Genomic DNA, 27,373 nt, shown 5'->3' with positions numbered 1-27,373 from the left:
CTCATGCGGCCATTCGAACAGATGGATGACCTAATTGATCCCGACAGGTGGGGTTCATCATCTTGTAAGAACCCTTTTGTGGATCCCACGTTAGTAGAACTTTACGAGTGGCTCTGTGAACGAGACCCATTGTTGCTGTTTCCCTTTGTGGATCCCACGTTAGTAGAACTTTACGAGTGGCTCTGTGAACGAGACCCATTGTTGCTGTTTCCCTTTGTGGATCCCACGTTAGTAGAACTTTACGAGTGGCTCTGTGAACGAGACCCATTGTTGCTGTTTCCCTTTGTGGATCCCACGTTAGTAGAACTTTGCGAGCGCGCTCTGTGAATGAGACCCATTGTTGTTTCCCTTTGCGCCCCTCAGGATGGGCAGTCCAGAACAATCCGACAGTTCCAGTTCACTGACTGGCCTGAGCAGGGCGTCCCCAAGACGGGGGAGGGCTTCATCGACTTCATCGGACAAGTTCATAAAACAAAGGAACAGTTTGGCCAAGATGGACCTATCACTGTGCACTGCAGGTAACTGCATGCGTGCGTGCGTGCGTGCGTGCGTGCGTGCGTGCGTGCGTGCGTGCGTGCGTGCGTGCGTGCATACATATCTACATAGTATCTTAACATCCTCACAAGGATAGTTAAAACCTGACAAACTTGATCTTAGGGGAACATCTTTAGGTCCCCATAAGAGAAAGGTCTGTCATGGCATTGAAAGGTATTGGCATTGTAACTATGGTTACAATTCATAAAACAGTCACGTTGGGGCTAGGATTACGCCTCTAATAGTTTGATGTTCATGTTTAGGATTACAATTGACAATTGAGTTTGCTCTTTAGATAATTGAGTTTAGTGTTAGGATTATAAAAGTATTGGTTTAAGGGTTAAAAATGGCAAAATGCTAAAAGATTGCTTACAATTAATTTAATTGAATGTAGAATTTAGGCATTTAGCAGACGCTCAGTCTTATTTGCATACGACTGCTGTAAGGTCGTCGAGGCTAGGGAAAGTGTTACGGCAAAAATAGCTTTTGATGTAACCACGGACGGTGTGTGTGTGTGTGTGTGTGTGTGTGTGTGTGCGTGCGTGCGTGCGTGCGTGCGTGCGTGCGTGCCATTCCCCCAGTGCTGGTGTGGGGAGGACAGGTGTGTTCATCACATTGAGCATCGTGTTGGAGAGGATGCGCTACGAGGGCGTGGTGGATCTCTTCCAGACCGTCAAAATGCTGCGAACCCAGAGACCTGCCATGGTGCAGACAGAGGTACTGTACCATCATGCAGCACCATCTCACGTGTCACGAGGAATCAAATAGTTATGCTCTAGTTATACGCAGTGACCCAAAAGAAAACTATGATGTTTCCCTGGGGCACCCAAACTAGTGAAAATAGCTGATCTACAAGCTCACAACGCAGCGCTTTGCGCCACGTTCTGAGCTTGTAGATCGGCTATTTTCACTACTTCTTAAGCATTTGCCTTTTAATTCATGGATTTGCTTTGATTTGTCTTTGATTTCTTCATGATTTTCTTCATTACTGAAAGAAATCATAAAAAAAAAAGTTTTAACTCAAACTCATTAAATAACAATGAAAAACAAAATGTAGGAAACAAAAGGTATAGGGACCCAAAATAATTTAGTATAACCATCGTCTAGTCTAGATAGTGATTTGTTTCGTGAGTCCAAAATTCCAACACGCTTAGTGATTAAGCAACACTATTTTTAGATTTTATTTTGAATTATTATCTCCGCAACTAAAAGGCCCCAAGTCGTATGAAGGAGACATCGACAATAGTGTGTGAATAGTCAATAGTGTGATGCAAACTGTTCGCCGACACATTTTCAGATTGTTTGATCGTCACGTGTGTGAAGACCTTGAGACTGAGATGTGTTCATTGAAGTATTAAAATAACATTATATGTTGGGGTGTTAACCAGCTGATAATCTACAGATCTACTAGCTCAAAACGTGTCACATCCACGACACATTGTAATGTTCAATGTGCAATACCGTTGTGCGTCAAAGTATAAAACAAGCTTATTGAAAAGCACCACAACTTGCTGAGTTCCCCACCAATGTACATGCAGTTTGGTTTGTATGATACAGGATAAATAATAAAGAATGCAGTGTCTGTCGTTGTTGCAGTGAATGGATATGGATCATAATTAACAGTTTAAGGGCCCCAGACGGAGATCACCGTCAAGTTCAAGTTCATGGTCAGTTGCCCAGGACGGAGATTGATAAAAGGGATGGAGATTAATGATATCAAAACCGGTCGCATCGCTCCACAGCCTAGGAGCGCTGGTTGCCCAATCCTCGGTGTTGCACAACAGTGACACGTCATCGAAAATGTTCCCTGCCTGTTTAGCGGACGACAACGAAAATCTTAAAACGTTCATAACTCGCGATAATAAATCATCCCGTCTAATTATGAAAAAAGATCCTGTGTTAGACGGTCCAGTCGCTAGTCACGATAGATTTATTCTTACCTCCCGTTGTTGTCGATCGACTCTAGAGTGGTGTGGCTATTGTTAGCTGCTACACAGAAATTCAGAACAACTTCCGGTCCCCCGGTAAAAGTGGTCCGGGCGCTATAAATGATGGGCACATTTTATTAATGGATTAAATAGGTCCGGGCCCTCAAGGTGTTAATACAGGGCATGTGCATGCATAAAGTGAATGGAAAATCGAGTGGCAAAGTGAGTTCAACATTATTTAACGTAATTTAATGCAATCAGAAAGTCTGAGTATGATGATGATGTCCCGTGCATACCCTCTATACAGCACCATGTCATTATTAACCAAAAGTCAATTCCACAAATGCATTACTACTAGGCCATGGCCTAAGTACAAATTAAAGCTATTTCATTCATCAAAATAAACTAGTGTGATGACATGGCACATTTTGGCTTATCTTTGGGTGAAAATACACCAGTCGCCACTGGTATTTGTACTAATATCACACTAATATCACAGCTCGCTGCACGCCCTCACGTGGTGGAAAATAACAAAGTACAATTACTTTGTTACTGTACTTAAGTACACGTTTTGAGAATTTGTACTTTTATTTACCATTTTTCTTTTTCTGTACTTTTACTTTTACTTCGTTACATACATACATGTGTGTGTGCGTGTGTGTGTGTGTGTGTGTGTGTGTCTGACGCACGCTGCTGGTTATTGCAGTTTTCGTCACATACACAGCTTAACGCCAGGAACGTTACACGACTCACCCATCCAGGTGACTGCAATAATAATCACTGTAGGCCTAGTCTTACCGTGCATTGCATATAAACGTCTGTCGAACGAGATGGTCGTTAAAGTTGATATCGGTTTTAACTTTCTCCCCCAATAATGTAATCCACATTTGTTCATAGGCCTATAGCCTACTGTAGACTTTTTTGACTAGATTTAGAAGACATTTTCAAGCTCTTGCTACTGAAATGATCGATTATTTTTATGGAGAAATCATTTAACATATCTCAATGGGAGACAGTTTGCCCTCGCAGCTAGTGGGTGGGGCTTAATTAGTGAAGGGCCAATTATAATGCGTGAATTCACACAATTATAATGTCTGTTTTGCAAATTGCAATGGCTCTCCCCATTCTCCCCTAAATTGTCACGGTACCAAGAACTGGCGGACCCAAACGCAGACACAGACAAAAGTTCGAAAGTTCAAGGGTGTTTATTTAAACAAACTGGTAGGCAGGCAGAGCAGGGCAAGATGCAAACAGGCATGGGCTGGCAGGCAGGCAGGCAGGAGGCAGGCAGGTGTGGTCTGAGGAGGAGGAGAGGAGAGCGGTGAGTACAGGCAGAATGCAAACTAAAGCACTAGAAAACACGAGGTTCTGAAGTTCACTGGGAACAAACACTGAGATACTGGCTAGAAGTGTCTACTACCACTGTGGTTGATTCAACAATCTGGCGATCTGTAGAGTGGGAAGGCCGGGGCTTTATAGGCTGGAGGTGATGAGCTGATGGCAGGCAGGAGCGTAGATTGGGACTGGAAACAGGTGAGCCAAGTGGTAAATTGGAGCCAAGCCTACGCCCACGCACACACCCACACATAGCACAGACACTGACAAGACAGACAGACAAGAAAAACACAGTCCTGCCTGGGACTGTGACATAAATGACTGTGGACCCCCATCTGAAATATATTTGTGTGTGAGCTTGCTTGCAACCTGAGGGTGCGTAAACACAAACATTGTCCTAACACAAACATTATAATGAATGGCCAGTTTCTAGTGTTTATCCTAACACAAACATTAAATGCCATTGATAATGAATGGCCAGTTTCTAGTGTTTATCCCAACACAAACATTAAATGCCATTGATAATGAATGGCCAGTTTCTAGTGTTTATCCTAACACAAACATTAAATGCCATTGATAATGAATGGCCAGTTTCTAGTGTTTATCCCAACACAAACATTAAATGCCATTGATAATGAATGGCCAGTTTCGAGACGAGTGTTGAAATAAAGCCACTTTTGGACTTCTTTGTAGGCATTTTGAAAAGCATGTTGTACTTTGTACTTTTTACTTTTATACTTAAGTACATTTTACACCGGGTACTTTCACTGCGCAAAAAGCTTGGAATACGGATGTGTATATTACAGGAAACTCCCGGTAAACTTTCCAACAAACTCCCGTAAACTCCCGAATTGTACCATCACACTCGTATATTACCGTATATTACATGTATATGCCCGCTAAACTTGAGGTTTACAGGCAAAATACCGGTCCCGTAATTACCCGTTAACTCCTCACATTTCATTTGAGGTACTTTTATACTTTTACTTAAGTAACTTTCTTAATGGGTACTTTGTACTTTTACTTAAGTAATTTTCAAGTAGAGAATCAGTACTTCTACTTAAGTAACATATTTTTGTACTTTTTCCACCACTAACGTGCAGCGAGGGCAGTATTTATGTCAGCCAGATGGCGTCTTACGTTGCCCAAAACAAACATTAAAGTCCATAGACTGGGCTGGCGACCGGTTATTTATAATTATGCTATAAATACTTGCTGCCATATTTATTGTTCACATGTGATTATTATTTTTTTTTTCCCAGTTTGTTCCAGTGTTTATGAGGTGACCGAACTTCATTAGACCCCTTGGTGTGGTTGTTATGTGCAATGATGTCTTCCCTTTGTATTTAGGGTTTCTTCCAGAAGGCTGCAGAAACCTTGACAGTCAAACGTGCCAATGAAAAAACAAAAAAACAGTGATATAGTGACGTCACAATATCATCCCCTCCCCTTTATCATACAACAACAGCTGTGGGTGTGGCTTCAGGTCAGGTGGATCACCACCCATCACCAGCCACCAGGCAAACCAGGCATACTTAACCAATTAACTGCTCGTGCCGGAACGTTCCGCCAATTAGAATCCAACCGGCAACTGCTTATGATGGAGCGCTATACCAGATAAGCTTTTTTATTGATATCAAACCGGATCGCTGATTATTATTATATATATATTTTTTGGCTTGGCCTTTCCTTCTTTAGTGATCCTAGACGGGTTCGCGCATCCGCAGTGCCGTTCACTTCTTGTATACAGGCGGACTAAAAAGCTGAATGGTTTGGATAAAACGCGCAATGTTCGGAGGACTTTGCTGATTATCCAGTGATCCCGATTGGAACATTGCCTCTTTCTAGAGCAAGGATGGCTTCATTTCAGCTCGCTAGCATTGACGCAATTTATTTAGCATCTACGATGGCCGCCCAAACAGGATGTGAATCCAGCGTGGGTCACATTACAACCGGCTCGGCCGTCTGAGGTTGGCTCTGCGTCCACCAGGTGGCAGTCAACTTGTTAATGAACTGGTGGGCGTGTCCACATTACAACGACATTTTAACAAATTCTGTACACTTTTTGGATGTTTTAGAGTGGGAAAAAAATCACGGCGCTCCATCTTTAAACTCTCTCTTTTCTTTTTACAGGACCAGTACCAGCTATGCTACAGGGCAGCACTGGAGTACCTGGGAAGCTTTGACCACTATGCAACATAACCCATCCCAGTAGAAGCCAGGCCAAAGACCAGAGTCTCAGCCATAATCCACCACGCCAAGTCCCAGAAAGAAGCCAGGCCAAAGACCAGAGTCTCAGCCATAATCCACCACGCCAAGTCCCAGAAAGAAGCCAAACCAGGCCAAAGACCAGATTCTCAGCCATAATCCACCACGTCAAGTCCCAGCGAGAAGCCAAGCCAGGCCAAGGACCAGAGTCTCAGCCATAGTCCACCACACCAAGTTCACGTCCCAAGACTGATGGAGGGAGCTAGCTCTGTTCCATAGCATTAGCGAGTTCTCTCTAATGCTATGCCAAGGGACTATGCACTGTTTCCTCAGTGAGCAGGTTTACAATGTTTACACATGGTCTTCTATACTTTAGTAAAAACTAAAGGATATACTTTATGCTACTGACCGAAAGAAGGTTTTTGTAACATATCTTGTAATAATAAAACAGACTATTAACTTAATACTGCCACCTACATATCGGGTCAATGCCATTTTCCCAGAAGGAAACAGTAGATTTGGTCAACGACCAACAACCATATTTTTAATTTGTATTTAAAATATTCTGGTTAGTAAGTGTGTTTCCACTCAGTCTAAGGGAAAGTAACACCCTGTTTACCTTTAAAACACAACCAAAACAATGTCCCAGACACGATAAACGATCCGTTTCTTTTAAATTATGCATTAGATATTGTGTTTCTATTTAAGGTGGTAGACTTTCTAGTATAGGTAGTCAGGCTTTACTAGCTATCCTTTTTTTAGGTAGCTAAAGCCACCATGTTCACATGAGAGCAAGTAAAGTAGCAGAAGAATAGTCTTTAAATTGTGACTCACCTTTACAAACAGTAAGTCATTGGATTCTTTTTAACCCTTTGTTCATGTCATATGAAAGCAGGGAATCATAGCTTCAGATTGGCATATTTGGTTGTTCAGTTTGATCCACCAGTTTTGGAGATATATGGCAGTATATAAAGTGTAATGTCTTGCAGAGAAACAACACGTTGAGAAAACAAGCCTGAAAGGTTAATTCACTTCTGTGGACACTAACATTACACCTAGCTACATGTTTAAGCATTTATTTCATATTTACATGTCGATTTCAGCTCTGGCATTTATCTCAGACATGCTCTAGTATGTAAAGAGTGTGCCTGTGCTATTATTAACTCATTTTGGAATCGGATTAAAAAAGAAATGCAGTTTTTCTCCTCTGGTGAAAAGCTAGAGGCTGCACAATGGCAGCCCCTCAGTCAAATCCGTTCCCATTATGCCGTCAGAGAGGAACAACATATAGTCCCTGGCGTTATTAGAGAGCAATCTCTAACACTGTGGAGCGGAGCTAGAGGGAGTCTATGGAGAGGGAAGAGTGGATGGTCAAAGCACAATTGGGACTTGATGGCCTTCGGCCAAGCGCTTCTGGACTTTAAAATGAACCTTATTCTGCACAGAACCTTCAAACCTGCCAGTATGCTTGGACTGAATCCTTTGTGACTGAACTCCTGAACCAGCACACGCTGAAATCCTCAGTGCTATAATATTGAACCTTTGGTTACATTTGTACTCTCTCCGAGATACAGATATGGCAAGGGTCCGTCGTATATTGGGCATATATACTTTCGCGTAGGCCTATGTGCAAATATACAGTGACAAAAGAAAACTTGCCAAGGAGTGGCCAATATTACTAATATAATTGAATGGATAGCAGTGGCGACCATTTTGTGCTGCCACAGATATACTATACAACCCAATCTTTTCCCTGGATGGGAACCAAGCCCTCCAGGCTCCTGGTGAATCATGAAAATATATACTCTCTCCGAGGCCCAAATAGAGCACCAAAGTCTGACGTCGCTAGAGGGCACTATTCCACGGGTTTGTGTATTTTTTAAAATTTGTATAATAATCCCCATAGGGGGATCTTAGATCCAGTGGCGTGCACAGACATTTAGAGGGGCAGGTGCTCAAGTTAAAAAAGGGCACCTTGTGCAGCGCGTGGAACCGGCCGGTTGCCTTAATCTATTTTGGGCGGGAACCCCTTTTGGTGTTAGTATTATGTTATGCTTTAGCTATTGAAAAATAGCAGATCTACAAGCTCATAGCGCGCCACCGAGTGGCGCGCTACGAGCTTGTAGGTCTGCTATTTTTGAAAAAAAAAAAAAAAAAAGTCTTTTTTTTTTTTTTTCCCCAAAAGGGCACATTGCCAAAAGGGCAGGGGGTGCTCTAGCACCCCCTAGTGTCTATCTGTGCACGCCACTGCTTAGATCGCCTCATATAATAACTGTCATCATCCCGGGCCGTTTCACTCATATGGGTATAAAGAATCAACTGACTGTGAGAAAACACTAAGGTTACTGCTGCAGAATTAGTTACATTTTCGCTAGAAACAGACTGTATTCAAATATGAGGGACTGACTGTCATAAACGATACAGAGACACCTCCCCGACAATATCGCAGAGACAGTTTTGTTCATGTTTGGACCACAATTGTTATATTATGAGACGATTTTATGATGACTCATTGTTATCCTCCATAGAGAAAACCTTCCGCAAACCCCTTGGAACCAGGGGATGAGCGAGTGACACCAGGACTTTGGCACTCTATATGGACAAATGGACACTGAGGATTTTACTGTGCACGCACACGCGCACACACACACACACACACACACACACACACACACACACACACACACACACACACACTGTCTTCCCTGCTGTTTTCGATTCATTATCACCGTGTTATCACAAATATTTTGAAGTTTGTTTTGCTATCGTCTATCGTTCATGTTGTAATCTAATAATCCAGGTTTCTCGGTTAATAGCACGGCGGGCGTGTATTTTTCCACATGTTCAAAGTGATGATCCAGGCTGCCTAGAGAGAGTCCATTGTTCAGAGCTGCTAATGACTTTATTATGTTGTATGATAGATGTTATATTCCTACTGTATGTATACATGTGTTCTCATTTACTCTGTTAGCACGGTTGAGTGGGAAGAAAAGGGGTTCATTGTATCGGCAAACAGGCACAATATGTAGACCGTTTGTTAGAGCTGCAGTCTGGAACTTACATTAAAGGGCTATATTTCACATTAAAACACATTTTAAAGGACCACTTTTCAATTTATCTTCATATAATTGGTCCTCACTAATGTTCATGATAAAATACCACCATGTTTTTCTGCTCAGTCTGCAGGCTATATCTTGCGCCACCCCTTAACCCTTATCCATAAACATATTTGCCATTTTTTTACTATTTTAAAAAACCTTTTAAAATAGTTCAAATATCTGATCTACAAGATCACAACGTGTAGATGTAGATTGGCTAGTTTAACTATTTTAAAATTATTTTCAAAATAGTAAAAAAAAATGGCAAATACATTTAGGGATAAGGGTCTGCGTCTAATAGAAGGGCTGTGGGCAGTTCAGAAACCCGTCCACCAGTGACATCAGCGTTAGGCAGATTTTTTTTTTAAACAAGATTAAAAAATATATATATTTAGATTTTTATGATCATGAGAACGATGGCTTCCATTATCGCATTGCAACTTTTCAGGAATTGAAAGCCTGCCGTTTCTATTAGCTTCGATTTCCTATCGATGATGTCACTGGTGGACGGATGTCTGCATTTCCCAACAGCCCTCCTATGAGACACAAAAATGTCATTTTCTCATGAACAATTATATGAAGTGGTCCTTTTACGTCTACTCAGGCTTCCATGTGCACCTATCCTGTATAAGACACCATATAATAGTACAATATTTAGACATGTGATATTGGTTTTATCAGACATGCCACCTTCCTATATCATCCCATTGAACTTCAAACTCCATATTATTAACCATATCCCACTATACCAGAATCAGAATAGAGGGTATGCGCGTGACATCATCATCAAACCCAGACATACTGCAGGAACGCCTGCTGAGTGGCAAAAAAACTACTTTCTGGCCTTGACAGCCCATACATCCAGACAGAAAAGTCACTTTGCCACTCGATTTGACATTCACTTTATGCATGCGCATACCCTCTATAGGGCCAAGCTTACCAACACTACATTTGCCTCCACACTTCCACAGGTGAGACATAAGTACTGCCTTGGGACTGTCTAGGCGTATTATCCCGCCCCAAATTTTTACATATGTGTATATTGTACAGTTAATATCAAACACAATATTCAGGCATATTTCAGCCACCCTCTTTGCCCATTCTTTGCTCACTCTGTGCAACGTCATCAAACAGCGCACCTATGGTAATCATTTACAGGTTTCTTGTGACTAATATTGTCCTTTTTTGTGCGTGAGGGGGGCATTTTCTTCTCCCCCTAAACAAAGAAAGGAGAATGAATGAATGAATGCATTAATGAGAAAGGTAAATATTAGTCACTAGAACCATGTGTGTTATCAATGAGTTTAACATATAGTTAAAATTGATTTAAAATGGGTTTATTATAGGAGGGGGACATGTCTAATAAAATGAATACCAAAAATGTGTAAAAGAATATTGAGTCAAGCAACTTTAAAACTGTCTGGGGTGTACTGTAGCAGTAGTAGCTGGCCTGTGCCTGATGACCAAAAGCCTAATATCTCCCCTGGCCAAGGGGGAATTCGACTTTAGGATAGTGGTTAAAGGGGCATTCCACTCATTTTCAACATTTTACTATGTCATTAATATACCGTAGAGCTGTCGTGTAGAAATAATGAAAAAGTCCCCCTATTCTGTGTTTCCTAGAACTGGAGGTCTGAAAAAAATCATTAACATGGTGAATCACATCTTGATGATGTCATCAAGATGTGATTCACCATGTTAATGATTTTTTTTGTCAATGATTTTTCTAGGAAACACAGAATGGGGGGGACTTTTTTATTGTTTCCACACAACACCTCTAAGGTATATTAATGACATGGTAAAATGTTGAAAATGAGTGGTATTCCCCTTTAAGATGTTGGCTTTCCACGTGGGAGACCTGGGTTTGAATCAAGGGCGTTACACACATGCGCACACACACACATACAAAAAAGGACTGCGGCGTTCAAATTAAAGTGTTTTAAAATGAAGTATCCCTTTAATTTAAAAGGCAATGTGATTTTTCTTCTTCTGTTTTGTGTATTGTGATAGGGCGGACAGAGATACATTATCTTTGTGTAGTTCTGTTTCTGATTCAGTTTTCCTGGCAAAATTGGTATCTTGATCTGATTTTATTTCAAATATATTAGAACTGAGAAGTTACAGATTGCAACTTTGACTACAAATCCTGGGTGGATATACTGTACCTTATTAGAAATAGAAAATAATCCATGTATTTTTTTTCCTTTTCAGTCTAATCCAGAGGGTTGATAATGTAAATAAAAATGCACCCATAAAGGTCCATATTTAACTCTACATATTCAGAATTAAACCCTCCTGATTTTACAGTGTGGGCTATGCACAGATTTTGAGTTCCTTCCGTACCTGAATTTTCCTTTAATGCCTGCATATTAATCCAGAGATCATGAACCTTTTCAAGTACACACTGCGGGATCCTCAGTGTTATTAGCTTAGTAGAGTGTACAGATGGAAACAAATAGACCCATGCATACACTGGCCATTTGGCTCCATAATTTACTTTCTTTCCAGAGTTACGGGTGCATTTCGCTCCATCTGCACTCAGAGTTACGGGTGCATCTGGTTGCATTTGCAGTCTTCAGCGATGAACAATGTGGTGTGTGTGTGTGTGTGTGTGTGTCTAATGGACACACACACACACACACACACACACACACACACACACACACACACACACACACACACACACACACACAATACAGCCAATAAAGATGGTGTGAGTTGTGCCCGCTCAACCCATAAGACAGTATCCCACGACACCACCCTGGTGCACTATAGGTGATCTATATGTATGTCTGACTGTAGGCTATACTGCTGATCGGATCAACTGCACCTTTCCACTGGCAAGCCAAATGAGTTGCGTGTGCTTTATGGTCTTCCACTGTGTCCCTTTTTGGTGTAGAGAAGTCAAAAATAAGTCGATCGGCAAACTATCAGCGAGCCGCGAGTGACGCATCGCGCTGGTTAGCTTGTCGATCGTCTGTTTACGTACAATTGGGTTGTGCGACGAGGTATGAAATACACCTCGACTGGTTGACATCCACGCGTGTTTGAAGTGTCCTCTCAAAGGGAGGTGAATTGGGACGAGAAATTAATATCATTTCCCTTTGTGAATGGTTGTGCTGTAAGGGGTTCAATCTGTTTTCTATTTGTTAATAAATAAACAAATGTCTCTAAACCTTGATGTTTATGAAGTTGTATAATTGTTTGGGGGTTTATTGTAATGAAAATGGGTGGTTCTCGTTACATTTTCTTTTGCTTTTGAAGCGTAATGTCCAATCTCTGTTGAGGAGAACACTGGTAGCTATAGTTTAGTAGCATTTAGTTGTACAATCACTGAGGCTGCACTCACTGAAGACACCTGTACGTGTCTGGTTTCTTGTGTTTAACACTTGGTCTTTCTGACTCATTTTGAGATTTTGAAGTTGATCATCTTTCCCCGTGAAGCTCTCAGAACCTTCCCCTTCCATGACTTTTCCTAAATATTCGATTCAAATCATGTCTGTTTGGGCACGGTGGCACAGTTGGTAGTGCTGTCGCCTCACAGCTAGAAGGTCCTGGGTTCGATTCCCGCTCGGGACGCTGTGGGTGCTGGTGGCGTGTTTCCTCCTCCGTGTCATCAGTGGCCATTCCCGAGGCGGGGTTGGCGAAAGGGCCTTTCTGTGTGGAGTTTGCATGTTCTCCCCGTGTCCCCTAGGGTAGGTACCCTCACAAAAAACATGCAGTAATCCTGGTCTCTAAACTGCCTCCCCCTGGCCAGCCGGGGCGCCTGATGGAGGGGAAAGGAACTGGTTGGAATAACGTGTTCCTTCCACGCGCTACGTCCAACCAGGGAAACTCCCCCCTGTCAGGTGTAAAGGAGCAACTTGGACACTCAGGCATGAAGGAAGCATGAGTTCAAGTCCGTTGCCAGGTTGACGGAGGGTGTGTAGATCCCAGGATCACATTAGATAATTGACACAGGGGTGAAAAATGGGTTACAAAATCGTGGGATAAAAATTTATATTTTAAAATCATGTCTGTTTTTTGTTTTTTTCATCTGAAACATTTTCTAAATCTGAATGTAGGCATACTTATACCATCTCTGCCTATTAGTTTTTGGTCAAAATGACCCCTGCCACCCAAGACAATGGCTCTACCGACATACGCTGAGCGGCACCTTGTGCCCTATTCTGAAAAGTGTCACACATTTGAGAAATTATTCCACTCTCTCCTGGCTCAGCCTGGCTGAGAAGGAGAAGAGAATTCAGCGTGTTGCCTATGTAACACGCTGGGTAGGCATCATCGCGCTCTTCGCATAATTTATAGTAAAACCCAGGGCGGATAGTTAATCCGCCACGAGTTTTGTGCGAAACAGCGCCTCTGCTGGTGAACTTGTGCACAGCAGGAGATCGTCTATGTAGGATACAATGCGGGCCCCTTGGTGACACAGGGGAGCTAGTGCCGCCTGAGTGCATTTCACGAATACCCTGGGGGATAGTGACATCCCGAACGGGAGAACCATATATTCGTATATCCTCCGTTTGAATCCAAAGCGCAGGAATTTCCTGTGTGGTGGATAGATCGGGATATGGAAATAAGCGTCTTTGAGATCGATACTGGTGTACTAGTCGCCCTGGCGCAGCGAGCGTAGTAGGGTTGCTGCTGTCAGCATTTTGAATTTGAAAATTCTGAGGTATTTGTTGAGAGGTCTGAGTTCTAGGATCGGGCGTAGCCCCCTCCTAGAACCCCCCCCCCCCCCCCCCCCCTCTTTTTGACCAGAAAATAGCGGCTGTAGAAACCGGGTTCATGTGTTTGGTCCGACGGAGCATTGGTACGAACGACAACCTCAAACCCTCACCCTAACCCTAACCTCCCCCGGGGCAGCACACCTAAACCTAACCCCAACCCTCTCCCGACACCCAGCGCACCTCGGACCAATACTCATTCGAAGCAATGCTCTGTCGGATCATAGTATGCCTCCCGTAGAAACCGTCTTGTTGTTGGTCTAAAGGAACCTCTCTGACAGCTTTTTTGGCTAGTAATTTGAGGATCTCGGCCCGAAGTACTTCCGCTGCCTGCCCCCCCACTTGGGAGAGAATTATCTTCCCGAACTTGGGTGGCGGCTGTGCAAATTGCAGTTTGTAACCCGTCGTCACTGTGCGTAATACCCAGGGGGATGCACCACATAGTCTCCACTGTTGAAAACACCGTCCCAGAGGGTTCTCTAGCGTGGGTTTCATCATCAGTGGAGTGGCAGCACTCCCTAGTGGCCTGGGGATGTAACGGTCGAGGTGCTCCTGCATTAGGAGCCTCTCTTCGCCTAATCAGGCTGGCGAAGAGAGTTTGCGGCCGTGACGTCTCCAGCCTGCGGCGAGCTTTGTGCTCGCTACAGGGCCGAAGCGCCGTCGAGAGGCATAGCGCCTCTTTCTGCGGTGGGCTCATTATGCCCATGTGGGTTCGATGTTGTTGTTTTATTGTGTTTTGTTTTAATTTCTGAGGCATTGATGCAATCAAGTGCTTTATTAAACATTTTTGTACAGCGGTAGAACATTTGTAAACATTTCTGTACACAGCAGCATTTTGCGACACAACAACAACTTTTTTCAGGGGAATGTTCACAGTCCTTTCCTTGCTCTCTGCAGGCGGCAGTAACAACTTCCTCCTCTTCACCGCTGGTTCCAAGGTGGGGCCCGTGGCCTCTACACTTGAAACCGGGTTCGAACCTACGGGCATGGGGGGAGCCTGAGCGCGAGCCTGTCCATGTTCCACGGGGAACCTCCATTGCACCCTGGCGTGGCCTGTCAGCCGGCGGACGGGCCGCGGCCGCCGCTGGCGGACGATGCGGGGGGGCAGTGGGTCTAGCTGGTTCCTGCAGATGACGCAGACCCACCGCATTCCTCCTGCTGTGCTCACCGGCAGCGATGAGTTCCGCCAGTGCGCCTTGGAATAGATCCGTGGGCGCAGCGCCGGTCTCTGTGGTGACTGGCCGGTCCAGGAGAGTGACACGGAGCATTCCGGTCACCGGGAAAATGTCCGCCCACATGATCCGCTCCTGCATAAAGCACAGTGTCATTGCCCGGCCCAGGGACTCAGTCGCTGACCTCATCAACAGCTTGGCTTCGTCATTCAGACGCTTCACCTTCCGCTCGTTGTGCTGCCGTAGGAGCATCTCCTGCCGTTTCCAGGATAACTGTGAGGGAGCCCTGCAGGAGGGCTTCGGCATTCAAGGCTCTTGCTACGGCTACGAGGTGACCGTAGATTCTCTTGAGTGAGGCTGAAGCCGCCCTGTTTTTCGGATCTGGGAAAACGGGAGTCTTTCCTATTGGTCCGTATTGGGGTCGTGTCGGTTTCACCAAGTACCCTGCCAGCAGTCGATCGACATTCGGGAAGCCTGCTAGCCCCGCCGCCTCGGGCGTTGCTGTGTCGAGTGAGAAGGCACCCCTGCCGCGGGGTGGATCAGCGGCATTTGGATGGGCCCATGTCAGTGTGAGAAACTCCATGACACCCTCCGCCAGGGGTAGGATGTGTCTATCTGGGGTTCTAGCGTGCTGGGTTAGCTGGCGCTGGCTGGTGACCGCACCTGAGTGCCGCCGTCATATAGATGGCGAGTAGCTCCGACTCGTCCCGGGGAAGCAGAGCGGGTGGGGCGGCGGCTACAGGGGGTATCGCCGGTGGGACATCAGAAGGAAGCCCCCCCCCCCCCTTTCCCCTCACTGTATATGTTTCTTTTCCCTTTTTACCTCCATTATGATGAATTCCTGTACTGTTCTTTGTCTATATAGAAGTGTCTATTTGTACGTCTCTAAATGTTTTGATGAATTGAACATGGTGGACCCTGTTGTAAACAAGTGTAATGCTTAATTGGGTCGTCCACTCACAGTTAACAGCCTTTGTATTGAGTTTGTGCTTGAAATGTACTGTAATTCTGCAAACTGTTAATAACATTTTCAATCAATCAATCAATCAATACAAGGAAGCAGTGAGGGCTCTTTGTAGGCCAACCACGGTCCAATCTGAAATGAGAGTTGGAACTGGATTGGAGCAACGCGGAGAGGCAATGGTGGTGAGTACCGGTACCGGCGGCAGCGGGTTCGGCGGCGACGGGTTCGGCGGCGGCAACGATGAATAGAGCCTCGTCGTCCGAGGCATGAACGTTAAGCAGGGAAGCCAGTCTGAGGCTGATATTCACACTGCTGAGACTGAGAGCAATACGAAGAAGTAATACAATTAATATTAATTCTCTTAGACGTTGTGTTGCGCTATGTTTAATGGAAACTAGCACGCTGACATTTTTTAAACAAGCGTTTAAATACCCCCGGTGATCGGTGATGTAGGAGTGGTCGGCCTGGTTGGAGGTGGGTGAGTGGTTGGCACGGGTGGCACAGGGTGGAGTTGACAGTGGCGGGTGGGTGGTGCTTGGTTGTGTTTTGCTTGGTCAAACCTCCCGAACATCAGTTGTTCCAACTCCATTCAAACCTATTTAGGTTCATCTTATGGTGGACTGAAAAGGAATCTTTGAAATGTTTCATAGTTTTATAGAAATATAGTGCTTTCAAATTTGAGAAATGTACAATGGGGCTCAATGGCAGCTATAGAGTGTCGCAGTCCCGCCCCCTTTCATGACGACGCCAGGCCCAGGAAATGAATCACAATGCATTTTTCCCATAGACATTTCGAAAAGTATAAAGACAAATCATGACAACACACACAATACTTTGGACCAAACAAATAATTACATAGAAGACAAACAACAAAAAAAGTGTTGTAACCTGCCGTTTTTTTCTACTTTCTAATTCTTTGTTTGGCCCGAAAAATTGTGTTTGTTGTCATGATTTGTCACGACAAGAGTTGGCTTTGTCCGCGGCGTAAACGTCTTTAAATAAATACTTTCTGAAATGTCTATGAGGAAAATGAACCGAGAATCATTTCCTGGGCCCTGGTAGGGGGTGGGACTGCGACGCTCTATTGGCACGTCAAAAAAATCACTTTCACCTACAAACTCCATTCACACTTTTTATAATTCAGCTTACTGTGGAGACACATGCTGGAACTTTTTAAGATAAAATTTACAATGGGGCTCAATTAATGGCCGCTCCAATTCAGTTCCAATTTCTACCTGCAAAGTGTTGCAAACAATTGACTTGTTATGAGGTACTTCCTGTCAAGAAATTCCTTGTAGGTTAGTTATTTTTTCTAAGTATTGGAGTTTGGAAGCAATTTACAATTTACAATTTAGGCATTTAGCAGACGCTCTTAATCCAGAGCGATTTACATTTAAGCAAGGCATACATCACATAAAAGTAGTTATCATGAAACATGCGTAAGCTAAGAATGTATTTCTATGTAATGAAACTATATATAAACTATACATACTATACTATATTATACTATACGTACTATAAAGTGCTATGACTACATCAAATGCAATTCTAGTGCTGTCTACGTAACATGCTATAAGTCTGTATAAATTGCTATCTAAGTCTACATGAAGTGCTATCTAAGGGGATAGGGCAAGTGCTACGTGCCATGATGGAGTCTGAAAAGGTGCATTCCATAGTTTTGGAGCCAGAAGGGAGAAGAGTTTGGGACATGTGGAGCGTTGTCCCGGGGTTTTTAGTGAAGGTACTTCCAGCTTCCCTGCGTTGGCTGATCTGAGGAAAGTTTGTAGGGTTCAATCATACTTGTAAGATATGGGGGAGCCATGCCTTTGGTTGCTTTGAATGCCAGCATCAGAGTTTTGTATTCTGTGCGGGCAGCGACTGGGAGCCAATGGAGGGAGCGGAGAAGGGGGGAGACGTGTGAGAATTGTGGCCGGTTAAAGACCAAGCGAGCTGCGGCATTTTGGATCAGTTGGAGAGGCTTAAGTGCACATGCCGGTAGGCCAGTGAGGAGGGAGTTGCAATAGTCAAGTTTTGACAAGACTGTTGACTGTTGTGTGTCATCGTCGTATGTTAAAGCTGGGGAACACTAGACTGTAAGAGGGGGGGAAGAAGAAAAATGGAGGGGGAAGAAGGGGGGAGAAAGAAAAGAGAAGAAAGAAGAGAAAAGGAGAGAAAACTTGAGAAAATGGAAGGGAATGGATGCAATTCTAACTCAGCTTCATGTACAATCCTGCTGCAAGCGATAATGTATGCGAATATTTTCAAAAAGCACTGAAATGTTAAAACTAGCGTTTCTAGGAAGGGGAAGTACGGATCCCAGTGTCACCAGTTCAAGCCCCGCTTTAAGCAAACTGTATGAGTAGACTTTACAGCAAACGTTCAGTGTCCCCGGTTCAAGCCCCGCTTTAAACAAAACTGTATTGAGTAGACTTATGACAGCAGTGAATGGCAAACGTTTAGCATTGGATTCAGAGTGATTTCACGTAACTGCTACAGTCAACCAAATTATTTTTCTCTGCAGGGAGTCAAGTATGCGTTTACTGAACGTCATCATTCATCAGCATGCTCACATATAGTTATATATCTGCTGTCTTTGCATAAACACCTTGGTTCCTGCTTTAAGGAACTGACAAGCCCTTCCAGCACATAATGTTTGATCATTTCTTCAGTTTTTTTAAGTCCCATTTTGTAAAACCCAAGTTTAAAGCATACAATTGTGTATTGTGTAGGCCATTCTGTAGCTCATTATTAAATGTGACAATTGTTATTGAGTCATAACAAATCTTTCAAATATCACTTAATCAAATTAAAGTAGCCTACCACCATTATGACTTACACTAAAATACAGTAGCATACACATACCCTATCCCATCCTATTCACACAGGAGGCAAATCAATTCTAATTACTATATAAAATATATGAACCATGTTAGGTTATTATTAATACAAGTAAACATTATATGGACAGGGTTTGAGCGACTGCAATTTCCTGACATTTGGACATTTAAACATCACCCTCTAGTCTAGTCCTAGAGTGTCCTAGGAGGAGGTGAAGACATGGTGGAAGACCATCTAGAGGTCATTTGTTGTCTATTCTGACACCTGCCACACAGCCTCTTTGGACACAGTTTTCAACAGCTTCAGTGAAATTGTTCATTTGTTTAATGGACAGTGTGACAATGAATTTAGACAGACAGCAGCGCAGGGATGTGACCCTGATTCTAGCTATGTAGAATGTACCAACTGCCACTGCTTGTTTTCTGACATAATCCGTACTTCATGTCAATACAGCAAATATTAAAATAGGGTAGAGTAATTACAATTTACAATTTACAATTTAGGCATTTAGCAGACGCTCTTAATCCAGAGCGATTTACATTAAGCAAGAACAAAAAGCATGGGAATACATCACATATGTAAAATGCATTTATCGCGAAACATGCGTAAGCTAAGAACGTGACTAGAACATATCTATATAATGACACTATACATATAAACTATAACTAGAACATATCTATATAATGACACTATACATATAAACTATACATATATGCTATACTATGCTGTACATATATACTATGAAGTGCTATGACTACATACAATGCACTTATTGTGCTGTCTACATGACATGCTATAAGTCTGTTTCAAATGCTATATAAGTCTAAGAAGTGCTGTCTAAGGGGGGTAGGGTAAGTGCTATGGGCCATGATGGAGTCTGAAAAGGTGGGTTTTCAGACTACGGCGGAAGATCGGGAGTGATGCTGCAGTTCTGATTGCAACGGGAAGTGCATTCCACAGTTTTGGGGCCAGAAGGGAGAAGAGTTTGGGACGTGTGGAGCGTTGTCCCGGCGTTTTTAGTGAGGGTACTTCCAGCTTCCCTGCGTTGGCTGATCTGAGTGCGCGGGAGGGTTTGTAGGGTTCAATCATGCTGGCAAGATATGGGGGAGCCATACCTTTGGTTGCTTTAAATGCCAACATCAGAGTTTTGTATTCTGTGCGGGCAGCGACCGGGAGCCAGTGCAGGGAGCGGAGCAGGGGGGAGACATGTGAGAATTTTGGCTGGTTGAAGACCAAGCGAGCTGCGGCATTTTGGATCAGTTGGAGAGGCTTCAGTGCACATGCCGGTAGGCCAGTTAGGAGAGAGTTACAATAGTCAAGTTTTGACAGGACTGTTGTCTGGATTAGGAGCTGGGATGATTCCTGGGTGAGGAACGGTCTAATTCGTCGTATGTTATAGAGTGTGAACCTACAGGATCGAGTGACAGCTGTGATGTGAGTTTTGAACGAGAGCTGACTGTCCAGGACAACACCAAGGTTCCTGGCTGTTGGGACAGACGTTACCAGGGTGTTGTCTACGGAAATAGTTAGCTCCCGCATCGGGCAGGACTTAGCTGGGAAGAAGAGAAGCTCAGTCTTGTCTGGGTTCAGCTTGAGGTGGTTGGAGGACATCCACTGTGAGATGTCAGCCAGGCAAGCAGTGATGCGCTCTTCCACCTGGGTGGCAGAGGGGGGGAAGGATAGAAACAGTTGTGTGTCATCGGCATAACAGTGATAGGATATATTGTGAGCAGAGATGATAGTGCCAAGGGATTTAGTGTACAGTGAGAAAAGGAGGGGACCAAGTACAGATCCCTGTGGGACCCCAGTTTGGAGGGTTCGGGGGGATGATAACAGACCTTTCCAGGAGACCTGGTAGGTCCGGTCGGTGAGGTAAGAGGAGAACCACTTTAGTGCCGTCCCGCCAATGCCTAGATCCGCTAGGGCAGGGGTGCCCACACTTTTTTGCCAGCTCAAGGTGATCTACCAACCAAAAGATAATTATCCCTTTGCTTAAAATACTCAAAATATGTACCTATATGGCGAATAAATAAATAACATTAAGGCATTAGGACTTTCAAAATCTAGGTTTCAAAATCAATTCTATTTATTTATCTTTTCAGTTTCCCCGCATTGCAAAGAAGAGACTTAATTTCTGACTTTTTCGGATTTTCTGACTTGATCTGGCCTGTTAACATTTTCATAGACCTGGTTGCTTGTTTCTCTCTCAGTCACGAAATGTGGCAACCGTCAAAGCTAGTCCTAGTTTGTTTTGGTTGTGATCTATGGTTGTGAATTGTGATGCATGGATCATGATGCTACCGCACAGACCACACAGAGACTACCGTGGAGGCGCGGACCCCCACGCAGACTATCGCGGACCCCCACGCAGACTATCGCGGACCTCCGCGGGGGTCCGCGCCGACCTCCGTGGGGGTCCGCGTCGACCTCCGCGGGGGTCCGTGCCGGTTTTTTTTATCACGCCGATAACGGCCCAGCATTAATAATCATCTTCCCACTCTCCATGGAAGTGATATGTTTTAGGCTTCTTTGCCGCGCGCATCTTGCTATATGAACAATGATGGATAGATATCCTTTTAATTTGTTTGTTTAACAACAGAACAGACCCGACGTTCTCCTTCAAAGCCACCGGCGCGCCACCGCCTGCCCGAGGCAAGGATTGTTTTTCTTTTTTTCCTTTTTCATGGCAAGGCCAAGCGGTCTACCTGCGCAGCGCTTGCGATCGACTGGTCGACCGCGATCGACGTAATGGGCACCCCTGCGCTAGGGTGTCTAGGAGCAGCTGGTGGTTCACTGTGTCAAATGCTGCTGATAGGTCTAGGAGAATCAGGACTGCAGAGTGGGAAGCAGCCTGGGCAGCATGTAGTGCTTCTGTGACTGCCAGCAGGGCAGTTTCTGTGGAGTGGGCCTTTTTGAATCCGGACTGGTTGGGATCCAGCAGGTTGTTATGTGAGAGATGGAGAGAGAGCTGGTTGGAGACAACACGTTCAATGCTTTTTGATAGAAATGAAAGGAGTGATACCGGTCTGTAGTTCTTGACATCTGAGGGGTCAAGGGTTGGTTTCTTGAGGAGTGGTGTTACTCTGGCTGACTTGAGGGCAGATGGGACGCAGCCTGAGGTTACTGAGGTGTTGATGATGGAGGTGATGAAGGGGAGCAGATCAGGTGCGATGGTCTGGAAGATTGGAGACGGGACAGGGTCGAGAGGACAGGTGGTAGGTCTAGTGGAAGTCACTAGTTGTAGGACCTCGTCTGGGGAAAGAGGAGAGAAGGAGGACATGCATGGTATGTTGGGGTTAGTGTTGGTTGAGTCAGATGCCACTTTATGGGGGAGGGGGGGGAAGGAGCTGCTGATATCGTCAACCTTCTTCTCGAAGTAGTTGACAAAAACATCAGCAGTGAGGGATGAAGGTTGAGTGGGGGGAGGGGGCTTAAGGAGGGAGGAGAAAGTGGAGAAGAGCTTCCTTGGGTTAGAAGTACAGGATTGGATTTTGGTGTGGTAGAAAGAGGTTTTAGCAGTGGTTAGTGAGAGGGAGAAGGCAGAGAGGAGTGAGTGAAAGTGGGATATTATTGTGATATTATTGTGGTTCATTAAATAATGAACCACAATACTATAAAATCCTAACTAAGAGTATACAAATGGAACCAAATTGATCTGCCCTATCTTCTACAGAGCATAGGAGCAATACATAAATAAATCAGGTACAGTAAACATATCTGCAATGCATATTGTCTAAAATCATCAATCACTCATTTGATTTCTAACTGTTGTAGCATTTGGCCTATATACAGCATCAAACTCATTTTTACCCATTATAAAATGTTGCCTAGTTTGCCATTATCTATAGGTGAATTTCCCATGCACCTGTCATTAATGGCTATGAGTCATTGAAAATATTGATTGGGGTCAGGGGACCCCCAGGGGTCCTTAAGTCAGTTCCAAGTGGTCCCCAACATACATATACAAATTATATATACATCAGAGCTATGTGAAAATAACCGATCTACAAGCTCACAGTGTTGGGTGAACTATTACAGTCAGGGTGGAACAAAAAAAACGTGTTAGACAAAATCTGCTATGTGAAAATAGCCAATCTACAAGCTTCTAGATTTGATTATTATAGGCTATTTGTCTAGCATGGACAATCTGTTAGATAGCACACAACTTATAGCCCATTATAAAATCCCAGGTTGATATAATACACAATCCTCTGTGATCACCAACTCACCAGAACATCTCACATTAAAAACGTTTGGATTGTCATGTTTGAAAGTGTTCTATTCATGCAACACTGAGCCTGTGTGTGATGCTAACGCCGTTAGCATGGTCTGCCTTGGTCAAATAAAAAACGGGCAATCTAGACACACAAGGTTACATGAGTTTATAATGTTACATCAAGTGTTTCTGTGGTAAACAACTCACGTTACTTGTGGACTGTGCACACTGTACGTTGCTATGGTAACATAAACACAAATGCTGCTAACGTTATGGTCACCACCACTGTTAGCATGTGTGCTATCAGGCAAAAGCTCAGATAGATATAAAACTCCTGGCCAAAATGTCATACAAAACACAACACCTAAAATCGGAATGTTATTGTGACCTATTGAGCACAAACAGACCATCATGATTTTCTTGCTGGACCTATAATTAATTTATTTGCATTACATTTCCACTCGCCCATATAAATAAAAAGAAAGATGGCTGCCGTCAAGGCATTCCAGCTTCATTCCATTGGCCAGTTAATGAAGCCGGGATCTTCCCCAGCTTCCGTCATTGGTCAGTTAATGAAGCCTGGAGAGCCGTGAATGGTCAATTAATGAAGCCTCCTCCTGCGATTCGTCAGTTAATGAAGCTATCTGGACACAGTCAGTTGATGCATTCTTAACAGTAACATCATGCAGTGTTTTTGGTAACAAGTATGTGTCCTTGTTTTGGGCATGTCACTACACTACAGTGTGTTTTGCTGTAAATCTTTTCACGTACAAACTTCTCTTCAACTTTGATTTCAGATAATGGTCCATACATTGTGTGTAGAACGTTTCACGCTAATTGCTCAAAAAACCAGGCAGAAAACCAGGTATAAGCATTTTTCAAACTGCTCAAAATGGCAGAAAATGTGAGGGCGGAGCTTACTTGTCAAAGTGACAGATGTGTTCTCCATGAGTCAAGGAACATGTAGAAACAAGTGCCATGAATTTTGGCCAAACGAGGCATGAGTTACGACTGTTCAAAGGTTACATTTTCAAAAAATTGCTATAGCACCACCCTTTGGCCTATTGCAGTAAGACTGGTTTCAGTGCTATTTGGCATGACCCTCTACTATACTGTAAAGTGTCATAAGCAAGTGACGCTGCATGTATGCATTAGAGGCAGAAGAAGAATCTTCACAAACAAGCAACTTTCATTGGACAACAATTTTCATTGTTGTCCGTATAGGTCCAAAGTTCACGTGTAGACGTTTTCGTGCATTTTGAACAAAGATCTGGGGAGGAGATACATTTTAACTATAGCGCCACCATTTGGTCAATCGTCATGGGCTTCGCATAGTCACCGTTTGGCATGGCCCTCTACCATGTTGGCAAGTTTCGAAAAAAACGACGGTTCAGCCAGAACAGCTATTTTTGGCGGAAGGAGAAGAAGAAAAATAAACACAAAAACAATAAGTGACCAAAGTCACTTCGGGACTTCTTGGTCCTTTAATAAACACAAAAACAATAAGTGACCAAAGTCACTTCGTGACTTCTTGGTCCCTTAATAATAATAATCAGTCATGTTGGAGGACAGAGCGAGGAGGAGGCCATGTGTCAAAACTCATTGACCGCCATCTAGTGGTGGCTGAGTCAGGAAGCAAAAATCTGCTAATTAACATGTCTCGCGATTGTCATTTAATCCAGAGGTTCCTAACCACCGGTCCGCGGACCGGTGCATGTGCCACTGGTACACGAGAAGGGAATCAAACATGTTTTCTCGTCGTATTTCAAAATCCATTTGACGACGACGAGAAAAAAAGAAAGGACAAACACATGGAGCGGATTGGCAGTAGATTGGCCGTTGCGCGTGAGAGCGACTGCGACCCTCAATCACCCATTTGAATGCAAATGCGTGCCTTTCAGGCAGCCTTTGTATCCTACTCGTCTGGCAGGTATATCTCTTTGAAAACCTTTTGTGTTACTGATTGTGCGACGGGGGGCGGCGACGAGCCATCTTGCCTGCCCAAAATGTAATTCCTAGAAACTGGGAAACTGTCTGGAAAATCAGCGTGAAAAGTTGACTCTTTCTCTTCTCCTCCTCCTATGATCTTCACCCGTTCATATGTGTGCACAGCCACGGAACAACAGCTGCAGCATATTTCATCACGATAGCGCTAATGAAACAAAACGCTACACGGTGACGGTACAGGATTATCATTTCATGTCAAGTATATATATCAGAAGTTGATGTCACCCAGGTAAAGTAGGCTAATGCGTCAATCGCGCATGTTTAACCTTTTCCAGATGTCCAAAGGTAATTTATGAAAAAGACATGAGCCTAACCTTTTTTTCATTGTTGATATAACGCCATTTAGGTCAATGATATTTGATATAGGCTAACATTATGTTGTGATATAATAATATAGCAGCGGGTATTTAAGGGCCAGTCAACTGTCATCCGTGAGAACGTGTTTTGGTACGATGATGCGCGACACCTGGTACAGGTGAAACTAGAACCTCTGCAGATTAAAAAGGAACAGCAGGAGAGCAGCCCCAGTCTGGTCCAGGTGAAACTAGAGCCTCCACATATTAAAGATGAACAGCAGGAGAGCAGCCCCAGTCTGGTCCAGGTGAAACTAGAACCTCTGCAGATTAAAGAGGAACAGCAGGAGAGCAGCCCCAGTCTGGTCCCGGTGACACTAGAACCTCCACAGTTTAAAGAGGAACAGGTGGAGGAGCTACTGCTAAGACCTAGGGCTGGGCGATATGACGATATATATCGTATAGACGATAGAAAATGTCTATCGTGAAAAATGTTCTCTATCGTTTATATCGTCGTATTTTACGTCACAGCGCCCAGCCACGCTGTGCTGTTTTTTCACAACAAACATGAAGGGAGATGATGGCTGACGAGATTCAGAGCGGAGTAACACTAAAGTAACTGGCCATTCACTTTTATATATGCAGGTTTCATGTTGGGTCAAATTGATAAACTGCGTGAGCCACGCATGTTTTACACAGTTGCACAATTGAGCTTGTCCGTCGGGTGCAAACTTCTTCTACGTCTTTCCTCTTACCTGTCTTGTTTTATTGTTCCAAATAAATTATTCCATTTGAAAAGTCCTTAATTCAGCAACAGCTTCCAACAACAACAACAACACAAGACGCTAACTTAAGTTGTGATCATCATCAACAAAAAAAAAGGAAAATAAAAACATCCACTCCCATACGCACAGCTGGGCATGGAGAGTTAACGACGCGGTCGCGTTGTCTCTCACTCTATCGCCTGTAGTCAATTAAACATCGTTAAGCTTCCCAACGTCTTTAACAAACTACACTACAACTACCACAGAACCTATACAGAGCTTAAAATTAACTGAAACAACTGTGGCAGTGAGTGACATGAGGTATTTATTTTTTCCTTAAGACAATTTAATGCAGACACAGGCCTGTACTTCTGTGTCTGAATGGGAAAGTCTTATTTCTTTATTTTTGCTTTTTAATTGTCATAATAATAATAACTATTATATGAATATAATACTGATGCCCTGCCCATGCACAGACAGGCCTAAAGCAAGTACAAAAAGAATACAAAATAATAATAATAATAACTATTATTATTATTATTATTATTATTATTATTATTATTTTATTTTGTATTCTTTTTGTACTTGCTTTAGGCCTGTCATGGGCAGGGCATCAGTATTATATTCATATAATTAGACTGGATATTGTGATTTTACATATTGTAATTGGCATAAGTGTTCTTTTCCTGTTTTTTTTAGTGGTGCAACCACTATGACAGCTATGTGTGTCCCTGTATCCGAGCACGGAAATAGCATAATTATTGTCACCACCAAGTGTCACTTGGTACAGTACAGTACAGTACAGTACAGTACAGTACAGTACAGTACAGTACAGTACAGTACAGTACAGTATATTGCTTGCTCTGGGTGGATCTTTGTTGGTTGTAAAGTGTCTTGAGACAACTTGTTGTGATTTGACACTTTAATACAATTGAATTGAAAAATTGAATTGAGTACAGTACAGTACAGCCCAAGTACAGTACAGTAAAGTACTCAGCCTGAACAAAAATCTATTTTTTAGATTAAAAAATCGGTATCGTAAAAAATATGCTATATCGTGAGTATATCGTTATCGCGATAAAAAAAATTCTATATCGTGATATGAGATTTTGTCATATCGCCCAGCCCTACTAAGACCTGATGGGTCAACATTGACAGTGCAAAGTGAAGATGATAACAAAGAGATGGAGCCTGTAGCCAGCACCTCAACTGAACACATGGAATCAGAAGCTGATGTCCAGGACTGTGGAGCATCACAGCCAACTAGAGATGACCAGCTCCTCTCTTCGCAC

The 27,373-nt window shown here is 43.5% G+C and overlaps 1 protein-coding gene across 1 annotated transcript in view; it reads left to right on the top strand.

Annotated features, from left to right (window-relative positions):
- Nucleotides 1-6,983, top strand: part of LOC306925925 (receptor-type tyrosine-protein phosphatase F-like) — a gene marked incomplete at its 5' end in the record, with an annotated part of 147,415 nt that extends 140,432 nt beyond the window's left edge. Inside the window, 3 exons of the mRNA XM_079505074.1 lie at nt 364-518; nt 1,116-1,251; nt 5,931-6,983. Of these exons, the coding sequence (XP_079361200.1) occupies nt 364-518; nt 1,116-1,251; nt 5,931-5,999 (360 nt within the window). The 3' untranslated portion in view covers nt 6,000-6,983. The remainder of the gene's footprint in view (nt 1-363; nt 519-1,115; nt 1,252-5,930) is intronic.
- Nucleotides 6,984-27,373: the final 20,390 nt, after the last annotated feature.

This window comes from Electrona antarctica, assembly GCF_951216825.1.
Source record: "Electrona antarctica genome assembly, chromosome: 7".
In the NCBI taxonomy this organism is placed as follows: Eukaryota; Metazoa; Chordata; class Actinopteri; order Myctophiformes; family Myctophidae; genus Electrona; species Electrona antarctica.
This window is presented reverse-complemented; position numbering and strand designations above follow the sequence as displayed.